Consider the following 22,447-nt stretch of genomic DNA (forward strand, 5'->3'; position numbering starts at 1 on the left):
CCTTCTTAGCCAGGAGTTGTTTTACTGTTACCTGCTCGCTTTGATTTAGGCTGTTGACTTGTTTTTCATCTCGAGTGTCAGAGAGGTTTTGAAGTAATTAGTGTCTCACCGCATCAGTCCAGCATGAGAGAGGATCACATCTTTGGCTAGGTTATTCTTTCTCAGAAATTTTTATGGTACTACCAAGGAGTAAGAATCTTGAAAAACTGATGTTTTCCTTAGTAGATTACATTATAGATTAGCCAAGAGCTGTATTTGCGTGAGCAGGTTGGTTGGCAAGGCTCAGTTTGTTTTGGCAATGAGGAACTGCTTTTGCATCAAGCTTTGCACTAAGTAGGCTTGCTTGTGTGCTCGTTGTTGGAGGAAGTTCTGCTGGGTTTATTTCTGAGTAAGACTCAGCAAAAATAATACAGCTTCAGGACAAAAGGAAAAGCAGGCGATAAAAATGACCATTACTCAGAATTTTGGTCTTCAAACGTCCCAAAAGAAGCTGATACTGCTTGGGTGAGAAAAGCTGAGTGAAATATCGTAAAGAGCCCTGTACAGCCAGGGGAGCAGGCAGCGCTTTTAAGAGGTGCGTATCCTGAAACTGCAGGCGCAGAGCGGGGCTGCCCTGGAGGTGTGCTGAGTCATCTGCCTGGAGTGTAACGTGACTGCGGCCGGCCTGCTCCGGGGAGCGGCGCTCGCTGGGCTGTGACGAAGGGACACATGATACTGCTGGGGTCGGAGTTAGGTCCGAGTAACGTGGCTGGGAGGGAAGTCGGCCGATACTTGGGGCTTGTACCGAAGGGCTCGGGGAGTGCAATGAACTTGGAGGGAGCTGAATTTTAACCGAAAGCAGAAGGGAGTCCGCCTGCGTGTCGTTACGTGTGGAACTTGGTGCCAGCAGATACTGGCACGAGGCGGTGTGGATTTTGAAAGCATCTTCATCTCGAGGGGTGAAGCTCCAGAAGCTTTCCAGTTGTGCGTGAGAGGCTTTGGCTCCGAGGCATAACATGGCTGGGGCAGGAGGCAGCTCCCCCTCTGCGGCCTCGGCCAGAGCGGGGAACATGATACGGCGTCGTGCCGCTGTGCCGAGGCTTTGCTGTCTGAATCACCGACAGCTCTCCGGAGGCATCCCAGGGGAGACAGGTCACTGATCTGATTGCAGTGTGACATTTCCAGTCTGGGTTAAGGATGGAATCTCAAGGATTTTTGGGGGGTGGGGGAGGATGCAGAAGAGAGGAGACCTTACTGATTTTTCTCCAAGTTCTAACTGGAAAAATAATTCCTGTACAGAGCTAAGCATAAGCAGGAGACTTGCATGCAGACATTTCATATGTTCGGACTGTCTCTGGTCCCAGTGCAGTACCCAAGGTACGTGTCTTGGGACTTCTTCATTCCTAGTTACAGGTCCTTGTTTTCCAGTTTTTGCGCCGTGGATGTCTCGTTTTTTTTTTTGCGTGTGTTCTTCCCCACACCACTAGCACAATGTGTGAGTAGGAATCTGAAGGCAAGCCAGGTGGTAGTAAAGCTTGCTTGCAAAACAACAAGAAAAGAGAGCCTATTAGCTCCATTTAGAGTAGGATAGGTGCATGGTATAGCATAAAGCGACACTAGCAACTGAAACATTGGTAAGTAATTTCCAGGCAAGTGTGCTGACTCCTCCTTGGCCTGAGATCCGTGGCCTATTACTTGAACAAACGGTGGGCCCTGTTTAAAATGTTAGCAATTCAAATAGTGTCCCTAACCTTTTACTCACTACACTCCTGTGTGTGACAGCACCTGTGTATTTTCTGGGTCTTTTTTCTAGCGTGTCTTTATCTTCAGTCATGCACAAAGACGTGTGTAAGTGTTTAAAATATTGGGAGTTAATGTGTGAAAGAGAAGACAGAGTGGGCTAAGAAGCCATAACGTTCTGGGGAGGGGGATCTTACTCAAATTGGTGTGTCTTGCTTGCAGGCTTTACATTTTGCTCACCAGACTCCATACCTCTGGCATAATCCTGGAGAGGCATATTTGAAACGCGTTGCCCCATGAAGGCATGAATATGCTTTTTCTAACTTATCTGTTCTGGAAAGTGTTCCCTCTTCCAGCACTGATGGTTCTGATAGCTGTCTGTGGCAATGAAACGCTGTTTTCCATTGTCTCGTTGCAGATTGTAATTTCTCCTGTGTTTAAAGTAGCTCTTGGAAACTAAGTACTGACTTACAATTATTTCCAAGGTCATAGCAAGTCACAAACCTTGCAAAAACGATGCATCTTCCCCAGCTTCACTTCTTACGTACCCCACCTGTCCGTACGCTTTGTGGCTGGGGGAGGTTTCTAGCGGATCTCAATGCACGACTGCTTCCAAGCCTGAAGACTGAGGTCCCAGCTGGGAAACTGAAGCCGTAGACAAGGAAAACTGTGCGGCAGTGGCAGTGCTTGGGGTGGCGCCAGCCCTGGGAGCTGTCGGACCCTGCTGTGCCATTCCCACCGGCCACAGGGCTGGAGGAGTTCTTGGTTCTGTGCTGCTCTGTTGGGGAGCTTTATTGGCGGAGCAGGGTTTGGTGCTCGAACAGCTATTCTTTTCCTCTGTGGGGAAAAGGTTGGCTGGATCGAGCCAGTTAGCCATCTGTTTCAGCAGTTAGACTGCGCTGAAATGGATGGCTTCCTGAGGTTTCTCCCAGACGTATTTTCTATTGTCAGTGCTATCAGCGGCCTTCCTCTGGCATTTAGGCACCAGAGCATGTCCCCAGGTGCTGCAGAGGGAAAAGCTCAGCGCAGCGAGTGGCGGCAGGGAGCTCTGTGAGGTGGAAGGGGAGCTGTCACCCCTGGGTGAGACGTGCCTCTGTAGCCATCGCATTCCTGCTTGTGCGTGAGTGCCCTCCTGCCCTGGCTGCTCAGTGCCAGGCTGCGGCTGCTGAGGACCCTCCTGCAGCGTGCTTGTGTATCAGCCTGGCTTCCTTTGCTTCCCGGCATTTTGGAACCTGCCTTGCTAAGGGACCAGTGATGTTATGAATTCCTCCCTCCCTCCCCCGACTGGAGAACAGAAACTTCTCTCTCTAATGTTAAGAGTGTAAAAAAATGTGACCTATTTCATTGTGCTGGCTTTCTTAAGTGGCCAGAGGTATGAGCAGGAACAACATGTCTATTTTTTTTAATTAGTTAACTCCTGTGTTAATGTGTGTTCAAGTCTCCTCTTTCCACTTCTGAGTCTGGGGTGGTGAAGTCTCTGAGCCCCCCTCTGCTCGGTCTGTTGGCAGTGTAGCCTCGTGTTAGCGTCTGCTTTTAGATTTTCTCAGTAAAAAATTGCTCTTTTTGTTAACGCTTGGTTTAACATGGTGGTTAATAATCAATGTTTCAAATAGACTGTTCCAATTACTTCTGAATTGCAGATGAGTCTGGGAAATTGTTTCTGGCTATTTTAATGCCAGCATGGTAGGAAGGAAGCAATGTGATTCAGCTCTTAAACCGTGAACCTCGAATGGTGTACGGCAGGACGCGCACTCTTTATGAAGCTGTGTACTGCTCGTTGCAGAAAGGATTGTGGTGTTTCAAGGTAATTCCTGTTACAGATTGGCTCACAAAGAGTGATTCTAGATGAGATGCTGACTGCCAAGGCTTATTAATAAATGGAATCGATAAAGGAAGGGGAGGCTCGAAAGTAAATTCCCCACATGTTTTAGGCAGTTAGCTCAGTCAAGTAACTGACCAGTGTAAATGTTTTCCTTTGGGATATAATGATGCACTAGTAATGGGTTTGATGTGGTGGTCTGCTGACAAGATGAAAAAATACTGGCTTTCTAATAAAGAGGTCATTTAGGGAAAAACAATGCCATTCAGCACGGGCTGCGGGATGCTGGTGTGTTGGGGTTAACACCTGCAGTGCCTCTCTTCAGACAGGGTGCTACCGGGGAGACAGACTTGCAATGGATACCTCCTTATGGCTGTATGGTGCTGTATATCTTTTGATGATAGAAGTAACTTTCTATTTTTATTAGCTTTAGAACTAAGCTTCAGATGTGCTGTTGAAACAGGGCTAAAAGCGTAACTAGTAACTGTTCATTGTTTGCCTTGGCAAAATGATGTTAACAGTGAACAGCATCGCACTGCGCTCTGGAACAAAAGCCTGAGGCTTTTCAGCCTGTTTTAGCATCCGATTTTTGTTGCTGTTTTAAAATGCTTTGATTCTGAATTACGCAATTCTAACTTGGAAGTTTCTCTTGGCCTTTGCTTGGTGTTGAGATTTTTCTTGTTTTTATGTTTTTTCCTTTTTTTTTTTTTAGCTAAGATTTGGTGAAAGGTTGCTGGCTTTGCTTCTGTTTAAACAGATAATAGCAAGCAAGTGCTCGCTCCTTGGTGTAAAGCCTAAGCCAGTGCTGTGTGGGAAAGTGAGAGATGGAGAAAAATCTGGCATTAATTCGGTGTTACCTGAACTGGTTTTTGTTGACTTCACAGGTTATAGAAAGCGGGAAAGACACTGAGTTTGTTCGTTATTGATTTTGCTTTTGATAATGATTCTGTTCATATCAATTCATGTCTCCTGTTTGCTGGTTTTTAATGTTCATCGTGCGCATTAAGTAGTCTTGCATTTCTTTATCGTCCCAGAGACGTGTCTTATCTTCCGCTCCCTCACAGTTAGTAACATTTGCTTCCTCTGTGTGTTGATACAAAAGTGGCAAATAAGTCTGCCTCCAGGTTCTCTTCTGTTACAGTGTTTGTGTCATCTGTCCGTGCATTAGAAAAAATCTGACTTTCTCTGCCTATAAAATCTCTAGACAGGCAATTAATGATATAAATCAGGGTTAGAAAGGGTTCTCGAGGAACGGTTCTTGCTCTTAGAGTCAGAAGTGACTTCTGGAAGTTCTTCCTTCTTTTGAGGAATGGTGCTGCTTGGTGGGCAGGCTGAGGGCAAGTTCTCAGTGCTGACTTACACCCCATAACGCATGGGGATTCCCAGGATAATTGAGATGTGCCCAGATAAGTCCCTGTGGCATAATGCAGCTCTGTGGGAATCTGCTTGAGCCTGGGACTGGTGCTGTAGTAGCAGCAGGGGGTGTTACCCGGCACTGTGTGTGAGCTGCGCCGATGCAGGTGGTATCTGGCTGCACCCCAGCCATTCACCCGTCACTGCTGAGGCTGCGGCAGCTCAGCTGCGTCTGCAGAGTCACTGTGTGCCAGCCTGGAGCCTCTGAACACGGGGGGGAACTTGCTTGTGATACAGGTTTTGGATGAAGCCTTGTCAAAGTAAAATTTTAATCAATACTTTAAATAAATAAATAAATTTTTAGTAGAATCAGTACAACGATGCTTTTAAAAATGTCTCATTTTGTTTCGAATCTAGTTGATGCTAATTAGCTTGTCTATAGAGGAAAAAAAAAAAACATTAAAATGGAAAACTAATTAATCCAGCCTCATAACTTCAGTTGGGTAACTACCTTGCCTTTTTTTTAAGGATGCATAACAGCAGAAACAGTTCTAAGTGGCTTTTCCAGTGCCAGAGAGTAGCTGGAATTAAAACAAGTTGTGACTCAGTCTGTTTAATGTCAGAACTGCCCTCCTAGATGAGCTATACCTCTGCGAGTGGTGTTTGCGTAGCACAAAGGGTGTGAAATGCCTGTTCCAGCAGAGAATGCTAACTGTGTTTCTCTTCTCTTTTAGGTTATGTTTCACACTATGTGCTGACTGTCTGTACTTACAGAAGATATTTAAAAACAAACAGACTTTTTTTTCAAAGATTTTGATTCCAGTGGAATCTGTGCTTTAGATTTTTGTCCTGTCAATTAACTCCTGAAGCAATGCCTGTACAAGCTCCACAATGGACAGATTTTCTCTCCTGCCCAATTTGCACACAGACTTTCGACGAAACGATCCGGAAGCCCATCAGCTTGGGTTGCGGCCACACAGTCTGCAAGATGTGCCTCAACAAGCTCCACCGGAAGGCGTGCCCCTTTGACCAGACCACTATCAACACCGACATTGAACTCCTTCCTGTGAACTCGGCCTTGCTGCAGCTAGTGGGTGCTCAGGTAGCAGTGCTTTTTTATCTCTTTCTGTGTTGTCCTCCAAAAGCAAAGGAGGAAAACGATTCATGAATAAAGAATTTGACAGTGTAGAGGAGACATGTACCTTTCTATAGACTGACTGTGGTGATTATAGGTTTTAGACCTGTGACATGCTCTAGTGGAACAGCAGGTCAGATCTTGCTTCTACTGGTCACTGACTGATTTGGTGTTAGGTTTGATTTAGTGTAGCCGTGAGCTGTCGCCAAAAGGGCTGGTTCTGTTCCCTTCCTTCTTCTCTAAGTTGTATCCATCCATGCTCTGCTGAAAGCTCGAGATGGATAACTTTGTGAGTTGACGTTAATCTAAACCCACCCAGGAGAATGGGAGAGTCTGGCCAAGACCCCCTTTCTGCTGGAAGGGGCGCGCTGAGGCCAGCCGAAGGGTGATCTGACCAGAATGAGTGCTCCACTGGTGCTACTGGCAGCCTAGGGAGAGGGGCCAGGGGAAAGCAGGACTGTCCTGTTCAGTTGCAGCACAGACTTCAATTGGCATCAGCTTATAGTGGTTAGATAGATCATCAGCAGTTTCTTGTAGCCCATACCTCCCAAGGCTGGACAGGGTCATGATCTTGGGGAGAGGAGGGATGATCATGTCTAACTTATGGGTAAGAAGCAGAAATGTAGAAGGAATGCAGTTCCCTTATAGTGGCCGTTGTTTTCCCATTTTCTGCTTCCCTGTCCGGGTTCAGCAGAGTTCCAGCAGAAAGTTCAAGGAGATGCGTAGGTCAGGGAAAAGAGATGACCTGTGTTGTGGAAGAACTATAAAAGGAGGATGGAAAAGTGTTCTTACGATATTTTTCACGAGGTGCTGTGACAGATCCAGGTGTGGTTTTGCGACTCTTTTTGTTCTGTGTTTTGTTTATTTGTTGTTTATCAAGAAGTGCTTATTTCTCTTTCTCATGCCGTGTATTGGTCTGGAACTTGTATCAGAAGATTTAAAACTGACTTGTGTTTCTGGCTGTACTGGTGATTCATCCTGCTCTGCAGGAGAGGGTAATGAGCCTCTGTGCTTCCATTTCTGTAATGTGCATATGCTGCCACCTTGAAGGGTTTCCAAGCAGTGTGAGATCTCTGGGTGATGCCATAAATATCACCATTCTCTTCTTTCTCCCTTGCTCCATTGTATCTGCCTTCCTTCCTCCTTGGAGTTTCTAGAGTAGTTCCAGCTGTATCCAAATGTCCACGTTTATGATAAAGGTCTTTGCTTCTGCACTTGTTTGGTGGTTTTGTGTGCTTTTGTTACACTTTGTCTATGTAAGAAGCTATGTGATAGATTAAAATAGAATTTCCACAAAAAGCTCCTCTGGAATGGGATGGAAAATCACCCAGCCTCTGTTACAATTATTAGAGAACTTTATTCTGTTTTTGCTAGTTAGCTGGTCAGAACTTCCTCATCTGTATGTGCATGAGGTGTGAAAAAGGGTATGGTAGTGTTGTATGTGTCCTGAGAGCCCTCTGAACTCTAGGTTCAGACTTGGACCTAGTGGCATATTTTTTTTGTGCTCCTTTTCATATCTTAAATTTTCCACGATCCAGATTCATAGAACCTTGTTTCGTGGTGACCTTAAAATCTGCAAATGTCACCAAAAGAGACCGTACTCTCTTCCCTTTTGTTTGCCACCCATTCCTGCGTGCATGCTGCTCACGGCAGTCTGTGACCTGAACAGTACTTGGTGGTCTTAGCGGCGCTTTTATCGCTGTTCCCACGTTCCCCTTAAGGGAACCTTGTACACACACACACCCCCAGCTCTCCTAGTTTCAGTGAGCATGTTCCAGTGCTGTGAATGAAATCAGCATTCAGTGTAAGTCACCATCCTTTCTCCTGTTCCCCTTCCCTTCCTGGCACCTGTTGCAGTGTTTACCAGACTCTGGAGTACTAGAGCATAATTAGGCTACTTTGCTGGGAAGGACAGGGAAACAGGGGCTTTTTTCCTCTAGTCTCTTTAAGAATGGCCAGGCTTGACATCTTCTACAGAGGAAGGCTTCGTTGACGGACCAAAAAAAAGTGCTGCAGAGAAACTACACCAACTTTGAGCTCTGTCTCATGAAGAAGATGGGCTCTCTTTGGTACGCATCAAAAAAAATGATCTGAGAGCAGCAAGCCAGATCATGAAACAAGTAGTATCTTCAATTTCTGTTACAAAACAAAGCCCATGTTCTTGTTCCACTTCTTGTCTTAGTTTCAGGAGGTTTTATGTGTCTTTAACCTCCCCTGATCTCCAACAAACCCGTGTGTACCTTAACCTGGGTCCATAGAGACCTGTAATACTTTATTTTTAAATGATGAATCCCAAAAAGCGGGCTTCGTTTTAGATGGAAATACGCTAGAACACAATTATAGCTTTTATCCGGGGGAGAAAAGAACAGTTTGTTCTTCTCCCTTTGGGGAGGTTTCTGAGAAGTTCACACGTTTATGAGCGTTGTATGCTTTTTGCTGGAGGCAGAGGAGGAGAACAGGCAGTTCAAGAAACAAATCTCTTCTGCTGTGACTGGCAGCATTGACAGGATGCCAGGGCAAGTCACATCGGCTGGCTTTCACGCAGAGCCACTGGGTGAGGCAAGCAGGACTGTATTTCTGCAGAAAATGTGCTAAACTTGTCACACAGGCACATGAGGAGCAGTAACCTATTTTCCTGGTAAGAGCATTATCTTTGTGAAGGTTTTGTTGCTCTCATGGTGAAGTGTTGGTTTCCTGCTTCAGTTACTGTCTGCTCATGAATTTTTCCCTCTTCCCACCCCTTTCCAAGGAGTAAAATTGTTTAAACCCAGTTTAAAACCATACTTGATACGAAAACTGTTGCAGAGATTCAAATTTCTGCTTCCCTGCTGTAGCGTGGGACACACCGAGCGTGGACACAGGGTCTGTTCCGTGGGACAGTAGCTGGGCAGTTTGGCACACATGTAGATGGGATCAGCCTCAGAAGACGAGGGGAGAAGGGCTTGTAAGGAGGGGATGAGAATTGTTATTCCTGGGAGGGCTGGAACTATCTGAGCACCTGAGAGAGAGCTAAGAACATCGTGAGGAAAGGGAGGGACAGTGCCTCTAATACAAATCAGAAAGGCTTTATTAGATCATCCATGGGATAGCTTGCTTTTTAAACTTCTTAGGTAGAGGAAAAAAATCTCTTAAGCCAATTTCTAAGGGGATGAGGCTTTGCATGTTAACTATTCAAGCATCCCTGTATTACTCACGGTAAGTAAATATTTTAAACATTACCAGGGCAGTGTTTTGAAGACGCGTAGGCATGGACCTGTCATCTAATCTCTTCCCTCCTGTTTTCTGTGGCACGTGAAACAGCATTGTGTGCACTCCAAACAGATGACATCAAGAGGCAGTCATTCCTGTGGTGTTTTAATTTCTTCCGTAGTTTCCTGTGGACATGATAAATGCAATTCCAGGCAGCAGGCAGCGGAATCATGTGCACAACGAGAGAACGTGCGGGGTGATCTTAACTCATAACCCTTTGAAAAGGGGAAGACTACGGCTGCAAAGCTTGAGTTACCACTTGGTGATGTGGTGGTGTAGCTTCTGGTGAAGCGAGGCGCCACGACAGAGGAATTTTCTGCGAAGAAGTTATCCTTAGTGAAGGCTACTTCAGGAACTGGACAGTGGGCTGTGGTGTTGGTTTGGTTTTTTGGTTGTTTCTTACCAGGAAACAAGACATCGATCCATGGGGATGGACGAGGATGCATTAGCATTCTTTTCTGCCCCCCCTCGCACCGCGCAACCTGCCTCTTCCTGCGGATGTGTGCAGCCACGCTGATGGGCAGCATTCCACCACCGCAGTACCTGCCCCTGTCACTCAGGCAGATGTGCACAGAATGAGCACAGGCTTAAATAAAGCATCTGAGGTTATTTTTCCGGTCTTGTTCGAGCCTCCCTTGGGAGGCATTCGTTGTGTTATGTAAATGTACTTGCAGTGAAAACTAAAACTGCGAAGGGTGCGGTGTCTGAGAAAATGGAATATTGAATGAGGATGAAAATCATGAACTCATTCTGCGGGGCATCTATTTTGAGGTTCTCAAGAGGCATTGTAAACAGAAGTGACCAAAGGGTCCGGCATGCTCTCAGGGATATTTTGAGAAGGGGAAGTGAAAATGCTTTGAACTTGAATGATTTCTCACTTGGCCCCCAGCGACTGTTTGATAGAGCCAACATTAAAATTCAGTTCTCATGTGACTTTCATGAATCATGGCTTTACCGTTTTGTTTTTTTTTCTTGGTCAGTGCTTTTCTCATAATCATTACAGCTCTGAAATATTAGGGGAGGGAAGCCTTGGAACTGTATGGTAGTACCAGCAAAGGGATAAATTACTTGTAAGCTTTGCTGGGAGATATTTCATCCTCAGTGGTGTGATGCGTGTGGGGAGAAACGTATTCTCTCCTGAAGGCTCCTGAAACCACCAAATAAGCCTCTTGTTTTATCGTTCCATGTGACACTTGCTTCAGCTTAAGACGAAAGTTAAATCTCTGTCGAGCTGTTGTTTTACCAGAAGTACAGCTGTGCAAGGCCTTTGGATTTTATGTTAAAGCTTCCCTTGCAAAGAGGAGAAATGGGAGTGACGTGCAGAGGCACAGTGTTGAATAATTTCTTCAACTGTTGGCAGTTTTCCTGTGCCAGCTTTTTCCTGGGCCAGAGGAGGCTTTCTGTGAGCTGCCCAGACAGCCCGTGTCCTGCCAGCTGTGTTGTGCTGTGTCCGGCATTCCAGACCGCTGCTGTGAATGCACGCTAACCCAACGCCGATTCCAGACAGAAATCCCAGGCTGAGTGCTGCTTCCTGCCCTGTCTGCTCCCAGCCCGCTCTGTCTGCTGCGTGTTGTGATGCTGTGCTTGCATTTCGAGTTGGTGCTGTTGGCGGACTGCATGCTCGCAGGAGTAAGAGGGAATTTCCCCTGAATACATTACAGCCAGAGATAGGGCAGAGATTGCGCAGTATCTGTCTCAGCACAAATGCGTGAGATGCACGCTGTGGGATCAACGAGCCAGTTGTGCTGGTAGGACTTCCCAGGCAGCAGACTGGGAAAATGGCAGTGGCTTTGAAAAGGAGGTGGGGTGTTCTGTTAACATGAAAGGGAATGCCAGAGTGTTAATTAATGCCTGGTGCCCAAATCACAAGAAGCCAGCACGGCTGAGGTTGTCGTTGGTGAAACAGTTATGCCTGACCTCTGTAAGATCGGGCTGCGAGAATCTCCTTTTGCTAAAGCTTTCTTGTTCAGAAACAGGAAAACAAATCCCTCAGAAGTTAACTGTAGTCCATGGAAAGCATACAGGCTACCCTTCCTGTCTTGGTGTGATTAAACTCGTGTTTTTCCCTGTAGGAGGAGTAAAAGTGTCTGATCCAGGCTGTTTTGATTATCTTGTTTCTGGAGTGGTATCAACTCTTGTAATTGGTGCAGCTTGTGCGTTGCACTGGGAGGCTTTTTTTGTCACTGACTTTCACAGCAGGAGTTACGCAAGTAGTAACCCTGTTTTCTCTGAGGCCTGTCAGAATGAGCATTTCCCCCCAAAGCAGCGTGTAGGCCTGTAGAAGCGTGATCGTGTCACTGAAACATGATTTCTGTTAAAATTAATAGGAAAACTCCCGTCCATGCTTGTGTTGAGGTACATTTGTATAAGTTCACGGCTTTTATTCACTGCTGCCATCGTAATGTTACTCTTGACATGGCTGGATCACTTCTGTGTGAAGGTTAACAGGTCCGTAGCTGTCTTGCGCATTAAAGACTTGTGCTTTTAGGTTGAGGTTCGGGTGAGCAGCTGTATAGGATTAGCATTGTATTATAGTGATTGACTTGCAAATGGTGGAAGTCAGTCTGAGATCTATTGGCACTTCAGTAGCATACGCAAAAAGTGCCTGTGTTTAGTCTTCTGAAAAATTCCTGTTCTTTATGCTACCCTGTAGTTGCTGATTTGATTGCTGAGTAGTGGTGTTTATCTACGGTGCTATGCTGCACCCCCAGATTTGTTTAAAGCTGTAGGAATTGAAATTGGAGGGAAAAAAAAAAAAAAAGAAACCTGGAGAGGGGGTAGGATCTAACATCCCTTCGAAAAACCTTCGAAAAAGATTGTTTTCTGGTGAATGCCTGGATGAAGGAATAAATGCTATAGCCAAAACATAATAAAAATAAAATCAAGCCTGTAACTGTCCTGTAATGTCAGATTGATACCTGCAGTTTGTATTCCTGCGTACTGTGCAGGATAACGTGGTCTTATTGCTTGCTTGATTGGGCCTAGGCAGAATACGCTGCAAGGGTGGCCTAGTGTATCTGCTGCTTGGTGTTTCTCCCACTAACCCAAGTAGCTCAGATCACAGCCCCGGAGGATTTCAGAGCTGTGAGGCCCTAGATGTGAATCTGCGTGTTCCTGCAAGCCAGAGTTGGTCTGATCTGTTCTATATTTGGTCAGCCAGCTTTGGGGATGTCTCAATATGCACGTGACTTCAACAAAAAATGTATAGTAGCAAAGAATGCTAAGTTTCTCATGCTAATATATCTCTTGTTATGCTTCTATTTCCTGTCAGCCACTAAATAAAGTCTGATACAACCATAAATTTGCTGCCTAGTTTTAATCTTCCGTTTAACTGATACTTTCTTTGCCATTTGTTCACTAAACAAGCTGGAAAAAAATGCTTACTAATGTAGAAAAACACTGAGAAGAACAAAACAGGAAATGCTTGATATTAACAAGTTTCATGTGGCATTTGTAAGTATGACTGCCTGTTATTTATGCATATTTGTCATAAACGTACGTCATCTCTTTTCAGGTTCCTGAGCAGCAGCCAATTACTTTATGTAGTGGAGCTGAAGATACCAAGCATTATGAGGAGGGCAAGAAATGTGTGGAAGAATTAGCATTGTACCTCAAACCACTCAGCAGCGCAAGAGGTAATTCCTACACAGTTTCCTTTCAAAATGAAATATGGAAACACGTAACATGCATAGCAAACTGTCCAAATGACTAGTTAGTCTGTTTGGGGAAAAAATGGATGTAGATCTAGTTTAAAAATGACTGGTGGTTGAAAACACTTTCCTAGGCATTAGGGTTATGTCTTCACGTGGGGGAAAATAAAAAGTCCTTATGTCAAAAATAACGCCTAGAAAAGGCTGAGGCACATTTGGCCTTGGTACAGTAAGTTGAGACAAACTTAGTTGAATTGACCTCAGTAAACTAGGTAAAGCTAAAAATCATGGTTTGACTTCTGCTTTGCTTTGAGATAACTGTAGCACAGCATGTTTATGGCAAAGGAATAAACTGAAACAAGAATTATTGGATATAGGACCTACAAGAGAAATAAGTAATACTTCTATATACAAGATTATATACAGGTGCAGGTCTGTCTGGGTAATTCTGATGTAACAAAATCGAACTGAGTTCCAGAGTATATATTTTACCTACCTTGCATATGGTGGACTTGGAAAACCTGTCAACCCTTCCTAGATGTAGACGCAAATGAAACAGGAGAGGTGAGCAATATAGGTGTCAGGTTTCCAAAACCAGATTTTTACAAAAGTTCTGTCAAGCTTTTTCAACTTCTACAGCACAATTGCAGTACCATAACCGCTCTGAATAGTAGTGGCCTAATGAACAAGGCCCATGCTGCAGAACAAACTCAACAGGTTAGCTCTGTGTCTGGCAACTTGTTTCTTTCCCCTGCTCTCACTGGCTCCCAACACATCTGTGAATGTATTTGTTCACGTGAGCTCAAAAGTGTTTGGGTCATACCAGTTTAGTTTGGGTCGGTCAAAGCAGTGGAGACCTCAAATATAGGTAAGATACTAAATGTCTGAAAACGGACAGGTGGTTAAAGAAGGCAGTGATCCCTGAAGCCCACGAATAAAGGAAGGACTACAGTATGATCCTGTCCTTGAGGAGACACCTGGGAATCCATAGGGGAGGATTCAGAACAGACTTCCTACATGGGGAGAGAATTTGTAACATCTTAGAGAGCCAAAGCCGTCATAGAGAGAAAAACATAAATCCGTGGGAAGGCTGACTGCCTGGAACTGTCAGCTTGTAATGCTGAGTGAAACAAACTGACAAAAACAAACTGGTGATATCCCTTCTCTGTGGTGTTCTGTTTAACAAAGTGGACATCGGGAGAACTAGTTTTGCATTTCTCCAGCACGGCAGCTGAAGGCTGGCACAAGAGGAGGAGTTAAGAGGTAGCTTATATTTTTTTCTGCTTCGTTTTATTTTGAAGGTGTGGGTCTTAACAGTACTACTCAGAGCGTTTTAAGTCGTCCTATGCAAAGGAAACTTGTGACACTAGTTCACTGCCAGCTAGTGGAGGAAGAAGGACGGATCAGAGCTATGCGAGCTGCACGGTCGCTTGGTGAAAGAACAGTCACAGAGCTCATTCTTCAGCATCAAAATCCGCAGCAACTTTCTTCCAACCTCTGGGCTGCAGTGAGAGCCAGAGGGTGCCAGTTCCTTGGCCCAGGTAGGTAACACATGTAGTACTGCTTGTATACTAGAAGCAATTCAGAATTAGGAAGGACTGAGAAATGGATGTCCTTGTGACTGAAATTGTCCGAGTGATTCCTATTGGGCACTGGCCTGATTTCTTAATAGTAGGTCTTCAGAATTAATGATATATCTATTGGGCTGTTGTCGTGGACTTCTCGCTTTTTTAGTGCTTTTGCAAATCTTCTGTAAAATTCAGAATAATCTGTGTCCTTTTGTTCTTGTGATAAAATAAAATAGAAAATAGTCTATCTGCTATCCTTTGGAGAGGCAAGACCCTTCTAGAAAAAGTAAAGAGCTGTGGGAAGAGATCTGGTACCCATAGGGTATGGGTGTGTCAAGTTTTTGTTTGTTTTTTTTTTTAAGTTATGTACTTAGAAATCTAAACTCTTTTTCATAGAACACTAAATTAAATTTGCTTAAAAAAAATAGTCTGGCTACTGAACATGTAGAGTTAACTTCCTGAGTACCAACAAAAAAGAATGCTGTGAAATAGGAAGTCGATTTCTTAAAACAGAAGTTTTTTTTACCACTGAAACAGATAAAAGGAAGAGTAACCTTGGGGTGCTAACTTTTGCACTGCTGCAAGGATCAGAGAGGCTTGTTGTCTAGCCAAATACTTGGTGGTACATCGCCTAATATATTTGTGGGGACAGTAGTTGATTTTACCTGCCCAGGAAGCAGCCTTGTCATGCCTCAATATGTCAGCATTCTGTGCTGGGAAAGGTGTGGGAATAATGCACTTCAAAAACTCTTATAGTAGAATAGAGGTAAGGACAGGAATGAAGAAGTCTTCCTATCATCTGACACCCAAAAGAAAATAAAGTGAAAAAGAAAAATAAGTAATGATAATAAAAGAAAGTATTTCTCCAGTCACAGTCTGGTGATCTGGAAGAACATGTGTGTGGCTTGTACCTGGTCTCCCACCCTTATCTGTAGGGAAACGTGAAACAATGCAGAGATCTTCCTTGGTCTTCTCTCATCTCTTTGTTTCTTCTCATTGTTTTCCCCCCAGCCATGCAAGAGGAGGCTTTAAAGCTCGTTCTGCTAGCTCTGGAAGATGGATCTGCTTTGTCACGGAAGGTCTTGGTTCTCTTTGTGGTTCAGAGACTGGAGCCACGGTTTCCTCAGGCTTCTAAAACTAGCATTGGGCATGTTGTCCAGCTTCTTTACAGAGCCTCATGCTTCAAGGTATGAAGAAGATCCTGCCTGGAGATTTGATAATGCAGGAAAATATTTCTTTATATAGTGAAAAGATCTCTCAATTTAAAATTAATTTCAGTACACATTCAAATGTACAAAACTGTGTACAAATGCACATTTTTGTTTTTCATTTTCAGTTTTCATTGTCCTGTACCAATGATTGTGTCTAAAAATATGTATGGTTATAAGAAGTATTCCTAATTAAGTCCCAGATGTGTTTAGAGAGTTCTTTCTCCTACATCTGTGGTGGCAGAATAGGCTGAAATTGGAAGTTTAAGCTGTAAATCTAAGTTTGGGTGTTGTCCAGGCTTAGTGGATGCACAGTAACAAAACCTGTATGTAAGTCGGCGTGACTTATCTCCTTAGAAGAGTCTTAAAGCTGGAAAATCTCCAATTCTGTTAATTGAGTGGTGATGTGGATAGAAAGAAAGAAATATGAGGCACTGGAATGCCAGAATTGTAATAAAGTGAATTTAAGCTGTTCACGGTGCTTTACACTATTTAATGGCCCATTCCTAGGTGCTCTACTTTAATGTCTTTCACTCTTGTTGAATTAGAAAAATGCTTTGTTGCTGGTACTGATACCCTAAAACAAAAACCTGCAATACAAACGAAATACCTTGTTTTGAGAAGTAAGGTGTAGAGGCTGTGAAATTGTTTATGAAGTCTGATACTGCCACCAATGTTTGGGTCAAATTCTGAGTAAATTATATTTGATATCAACTGCAACCACCAAGAAGTGGACAGGTGTTACTGTGTTATTTTAGTAGGAACCAATGGTGGTGTTAGTGTTGGCTGCATACTATCGTAGTTCAGTTTCATTTGGGAGGAAGAATTTATTTGCTGGCTAACGATTTCTTTTGCCTTGGACTTTACATCTTCTTATCCTGCTTAATTGTATTTGGCTTGTTTCTCCCCACTAGGTGACAAAGCGTGATGAGGATTCCTCCCTGATGCAATTGAAGGAGGAATTCCGGACTTACGAAGCTCTGAGAAGGGAACATGATTCCCAGATTGTTCAAATTGCTATGGAAGCAGGTTTACGCATTGCACCAGATCAGTGGTCCTCCCTGTTATATGGAGACCAATCTCACAAATCCCACATGCAGTCTATCATTGATAAGGTAAAGCCACCTAAAACCAGCCCACTTTATCTTCCTTGCAACTGTTTTAGATTTATATGCTTGTAATTTGAATGCTTGAGTATATATACACATTGTACCCAGGTGTACTCACCCATTAGTCACTTGCCCTATTATTTCAAAACCTGTTATGGCTTGAATAATTATAGTTGTAACCTAGTGAATCTTGCTCCCTCTGCCATCTTGCTATCTCTTTCTTCTTTACCTCTTTCAGCAGATGAGAAGCCACAGGGGTTAGCTGCACTGGGGTTAGCTGGGAGGTGTCCTTTGTCAACACATAACTGTGAACGTGGCAAGAGAGGTTAATGGTTCGCATTTTCAGGCAGGGAGCTAGTCAATAAGTTGAAAGAAAATCAGTCTCCTAGCCTGTACCTGAATGAAGTAAGAGTTGTTGAAACGTGTTTCTTAAATACAATGACTTGGCATTTGGAAATGCTCAGATCTCTTTTTTGTTAGGGGGAACATTTGTCCTATGTTCCCTAGAAAGTTTAAAACGTCCCCTAAATGTTTAAATTAGGGGATTTCACCCTAAATGTTAGGCAACACATAAGTGTCTAAATTAGATAGGAAGAACTGAACTGTAATGCTTTGAACAGTTACAAAAGCTGTGAAATGATTGCTTTGGGTGCCGTTTAGGAGGATTGGCTCCAAGGGCTGCTACATATTCATGTATTTGCCCACATTTTCAGGTGTTCTGACAGAGGACATATGAAGGCTCTAGGTAGAGTCAAAATACTTTAAATACTGAAAATGTGGGGATGTTAGTAATCTTTCTCCTTCTACCATCTTGCTCTTTACTGTCTGCTGTATTTGGTGTAAGCCAGGATGCAATCCTGTCGGTTCAGGGACTGGAGATACCAGACTGTTCAGAAATCTTGTTTAAATGCTCTCTAATATCTGCATTTCTTTCTGGGTGCCAGTACAACACAGAAAAGACAGGTTTCATTGCTAGAAGTAATGCCAGCTTGTTTTGTCTATTTAGGACTATATTTCAACCTATAATGTCAAAAAAGGGTATGTTCATAATACCATAGAAGGAATTTAATACAAGGTGCTGAAGTCAGCTTGTGTGAGAAAAAATTAGTCCAGTTTTGTAAGGCAGCTTGTGATCTTGTGGAGCAACCATTAGAAATGCTGAGGATTGCTTTGCCTGTAGAAAGTTAATTATTATAATTTTTTTAAGTTGCAGACCCCAGCCTCGTTTGCACAGAGTGTTCAGGAATTAACTATTGCTCTTCAGAGGACTGGAGATCCAGCTAACCTGAATCGTCTTCGACCTCACCTTGAGCTCCTGGCAAATATTGATCCCAGTCCAGGTCAGTCTAGATGTTTTGCAGGGCTGAGGGACCGAAAGAAACGACCACTTTTAGTTTAGTAAGAGGAGCCTTTAAAGTGTTAAGGGTTTAAAAAACTGTTTCTCAAGTGGAAGGAAACATCTTCTGTAACTCAAACTTAAGATTCTCAAATGGTGTTCATGACCAACCTGGGAACAGCAGTCATTTGTGTGAGAAAACTATTTTGAAGCTAAAATAAATTAATTCAAAAGAATGTCAGGAATAATTTTACAACTTCTCAGAAGGTATCTTCCTTGTTTGACAGCACTAGGTGAGCATGGATGAGGATATTGGATACATACGATTCTGTGAGATTACATGGTGTGTGCCTCATATTAGGTAATTCTAACCGGAGAGACTGGCAGCAGTCTTACTCTTCTCCTTTTCCCTGTTTAGTACAGATGCTGCTGTTGGAAACCAGATTTGCAAAGCAGTAGGATTATCATTAGAACCCCTAATGCAAAGCCTTAGCTTCCAGTCTGAGTTTTTTTTCCTCTTGAGTTCTTTACCAGAGCAAAATTATTTACAAACTGGGGAGATTCCTAGAGAAAACAATTACAGAAAAGAGAGAAGCCGGGCAAGAATTGGTCTTAATGAGACAGGTGTGTTATGCTAAGGAATTTATTGTTTTCCTTGTTGATTTAGAATTCTGTAGAAGTGTGAATGATGGTCTGGGAAGGGGAAATTAAGCTGGAATGAGCATAAAGGGTAAATGAAATCCAAGATGTTGACAGAGGGAAAGATGGAAGGTGTTGGAAAAGTCAGCAGCAATATGAGTATGGACCCCCTGAGGGAGTAGGTATGGAAGGGATAGTGCTGTAGTTGAAGTTTTATACCCATTAATATTTGTAAAAACCAAAACTAATCAACTGTGTTGATGCCTAAACTGTGACATCAGGAGATGAAAAGTTGTAGTTCTTAAGTTTGTCTGTTTAAGCAAATAAACTGACCTTTCAAATGAGGACCAGTTGTGTGAGAAACAAAGTTTTCTCACAGTTGTACTTCACAGTTAAAGGCAAGGCAGTGCTTTCTTCCCAAATCTTTCCTACTGTAACTAGTCAGAGACAAAACAGTGCGTACTAGCAATTTGTTAGCCAAAGAGTGGTAAGGAAAGTGGAATCACTAATAGCCTCTCTGGAAATTTCAGTAGGGAAGTCTTATTTTGAAGTCATTGCTCTGCTGTGCTATTGAGTTGCTTCCCTGCTGTTCTATAGGTACATTGCAGCTCCTCTGCAAGTATCACGTACTTGTGAGCAGAACATAATTTTGTTAAAGATCTTGAAAGGCACTTAGAGAAACACTTGGAGGTCCTGTGTTCTGCAGCAGAGTGTCAGCACCCAGCGGGAGTGTCACCTGCTGGAATAGATTAAAGGGTTAGACAAGTATGTCAGTCAGCTAGAAAGAGCAAGTACCCCTCTAGGATTAAGCCTGAAATTTATTTGCACTGCTTTGTGTTAGATGCTCTGTTGCAGATACTAGCCTTGTGACATGTTTCCATGTGGGATACAGCAATTTTGGTTGCTGTTCAGTGACTGACTGCATGATCTAGGCCAGTGATTATGGCATTTATACAGAATAATTTTGCCTAATTTGTGAAGTGGGATTTTCAGATGGATTTTCCATTACATGAAGAGTTTGTACAAAGCATTTTCTCTGGAGTTCTGTGGGGTATGAAAGCTCTTGTAAAAGGAGACTTGACATGCTAATAAATGGCTAATAAAGTGGCCCGTTTGATATTTTGTGTGGTTCAATCTTGACTCTATAGATAGCTTTATTCATTAGGTGGTACATATCTCCGAATTAAAGTGCTTAATCCTTGTTTAATGACATTTGTTGTCAAGCTTTATCAGAAGCAACAAAAAAATTGTGATACTGGTGGTTTCTCAGTAACCTGGTTTTAGAAAATCCTTCTGACTTTTTCTTTCCTTCTATATATTTTCTCTGTTTCTTGTCAATACTACAGATGCTCCACCTCCAACATGGGAACAACTGGAAAATGGACTGGTTGCCGTGAGGACGGTTGTTCATGGCTTAGTTGATTATATCCAGAATCACAGCAAGAAAGGAACAGATCAGCAACAGGTAAAAGCCAAATCATACAAGAAAAGCTTACTCATACATTTTATCTGGCTCTGTCTAATAGCAGATGTTTGTTAATGTCACCTGGAGAGATTTGGTTTCACGAGCAGGTTGAGAATGTTGCTACTCTTTCATGTTTTTCAAAAAAAAAAAAAAAAAGGTTGCATGAATATTTGCACAGTTCACTAGGATGAAAAGAAAACAATCTGATCAAGCTACAAGCGTAGGGATATGAATTAACACTCCTGATTAGAGTGTGGGGAGGAGGAGGTGGGGTGCCTCGACTGTGATCTGTGGGAATTTTCGTGTTTTTAATGACACATTTCAGCCAAGTCGCTCTGTTAATGAAAAGAATCTTACACCTGTATTTAATTGTGTATAAAGTTTAAAGATTTAGGAAGACTTCATATAAAGGAACCATCTGGGTTTCTGAACCATTTTTTGTTGTTGTTTCAGAAATTGATGTTGCCAAATATATACTAGCTTATCTCACAGTTATATCTTACCATGTGTTCCTTTGATCTTATTTTGTTGTATAGCTAAGTTGATCTAAATGCTAGCTGCTGCGGAAAGACAAAGCTGCTTGTCATACGTTCCCATTCCCTCTCTGCCTTGGCACTCAGCCTGCTGGAGAGCTGGTTCAGGGAGCTGAACAGGTAGATTCTCTTAGGAGAAGGGGGAAGAAAAATCAAAGTAAATTATTTCAGCTCTTTTACCTTTTTGCATTCACTCAGATGTCTAATGAGCACAGTTACTGGCAAGAGGAAAAGCAGTAGGAATACACAAGTGGAAATCAGGGTGGAAAAAACAGTGAAGGTTTTTGTTCTGGTGAGGCCATCGCCTAGACCTGGCATATTCTCTTAAGGGAACACAAAACCTCCAGGTGGGAAGGGGGATGTATGCTGAGTTTTGGGCAGAGTTTTGCTGGCTAGCAAAAGTGGCCAGCAGAGGGCTGTGCAGCTCATGTACGTACTGCCTAAATCCTTTTTCACTGTAGGATAGCAAAAAGAAAAAAAAAAAAAAAACGGTCTGCAGATGACTTCTTACAGATTTGCATCTTCTGGCTGAGTTTCTCACAAAGCAAGAGTCTACTTTTACAGACCTTTTCCTTGGTGAGAAGTCTGATGTGGAGTATTTCTGCCTCCGACTGATTTAATTTTGTGCATTTCAGTAACTTTAAGACCACCTCTGGCCTTCTGTCAAAATTTATTTAGAGATTGGAAAACGGGCATACATGCAGATGGCGAGATTGCAGCAAGGCATTGTGTATTTGTAAACAAGAATCCAAAAGATAGCCTATATCCTGATGATTTGTGTAGGAGTAAGACTGAATCCTCAACTATTAATAAAAATAATAATTATAGGTAATCAAGAGACTTGTAGTCTGAAGGAGGACACAAAGTGTCTTGGTGAAGTTTAACTCTCTCACAGAGATCAAAGGGATACTCCATTGCTGTTTTTGAGCGAACAGAAAGCAATGGAAGAGTAACTGACCAAAGTGTGTTTATTTTCCATCTGCCACAAAGCCTGGTCAATATTTGGCAATTTCTGATTAAGCATGGTAATACTTTTCCCCAGTCTGTATCAGTTTTGTTCACTTAACTGTTTCACAGAAACTTACAACTATGTTCCAGTCAAGATCCAGTAATGAATAAACAAGTTTTAAAAGCCTGATAGTGTCTCAGTTGTCAAAATAACTATTCTTTTAATCTGTTCGTTCTGTTGAACAACCAAACATCAATACTGCTCCAGTTGCTTCACATTAGATACCCTTTGGAATGTTTAAATTGAAGGAATATTCAACAGTCGTGCCTCAATCTTTTAATAAGAGGATGTGTTCAGTTCTTGGTTAAGTGCACTTATATCTGATATCTTCCTTGTGTTTTTTTTAACCTTGCCAGCCTCCTCAGCACAGCAAGTACAAGACATACATGTGCCGAGACATGAAACAGAGAGGAGGATGCCCCCGAGGAGCCAGCTGCACCTTTGCACATTCACAGGAAGAGCTAGAAAAGTAAGTGTACAAATCATTTGCTTACACTGGTAAGAAATAACATGAAAATTTTACAACAGTCATCTGTTAGGTTTTGGAGATGTTTATTCTCAAATACAGAATATTTTGCTCTGTACAACAGCAGCTTGAAAATTTGACATTTTCACAAGAAGTGTTTGAGATGTTGGGAGTAGGCTTTTTTTGTTT

The 22,447-nt window shown here is 42.9% G+C and overlaps 1 protein-coding gene across 5 annotated transcripts in view; it reads left to right on the top strand.

The window, feature by feature from the left end:
• RC3H1 (ring finger and CCCH-type domains 1) overlaps positions 1-22,447 on the top strand; it is a 73,068-nt gene that overhangs the window by 17,924 nt on the left and 32,697 nt on the right. For all 5 annotated transcript variants that reach the window (XM_048073429.2, XM_048073430.2, XM_048073432.2 and 2 more), the window contains exons 2-9: positions 5,626-5,993; positions 12,790-12,910; positions 14,227-14,466; positions 15,505-15,680; positions 16,616-16,816; positions 18,018-18,150; positions 20,132-20,250; positions 22,149-22,261. In XM_048073429.2, the coding sequence (XP_047929386.2) occupies positions 5,763-5,993; positions 12,790-12,910; positions 14,227-14,466; positions 15,505-15,680; positions 16,616-16,816; positions 18,018-18,150; positions 20,132-20,250; positions 22,149-22,261 (1,334 nt within the window). In that variant the 5' untranslated portion in view covers positions 5,626-5,762. The remainder of the gene's footprint in view (positions 1-5,625; positions 5,994-12,789; positions 12,911-14,226; positions 14,467-15,504; positions 15,681-16,615; positions 16,817-18,017; positions 18,151-20,131; positions 20,251-22,148; positions 22,262-22,447) is intronic.

This window comes from Anser cygnoides, chromosome 8 (assembly GCF_040182565.1).
Source record: "Anser cygnoides isolate HZ-2024a breed goose chromosome 8, Taihu_goose_T2T_genome, whole genome shotgun sequence".
NCBI lineage: Eukaryota > Metazoa > Chordata > Aves > Anseriformes > Anatidae > Anser > Anser cygnoides.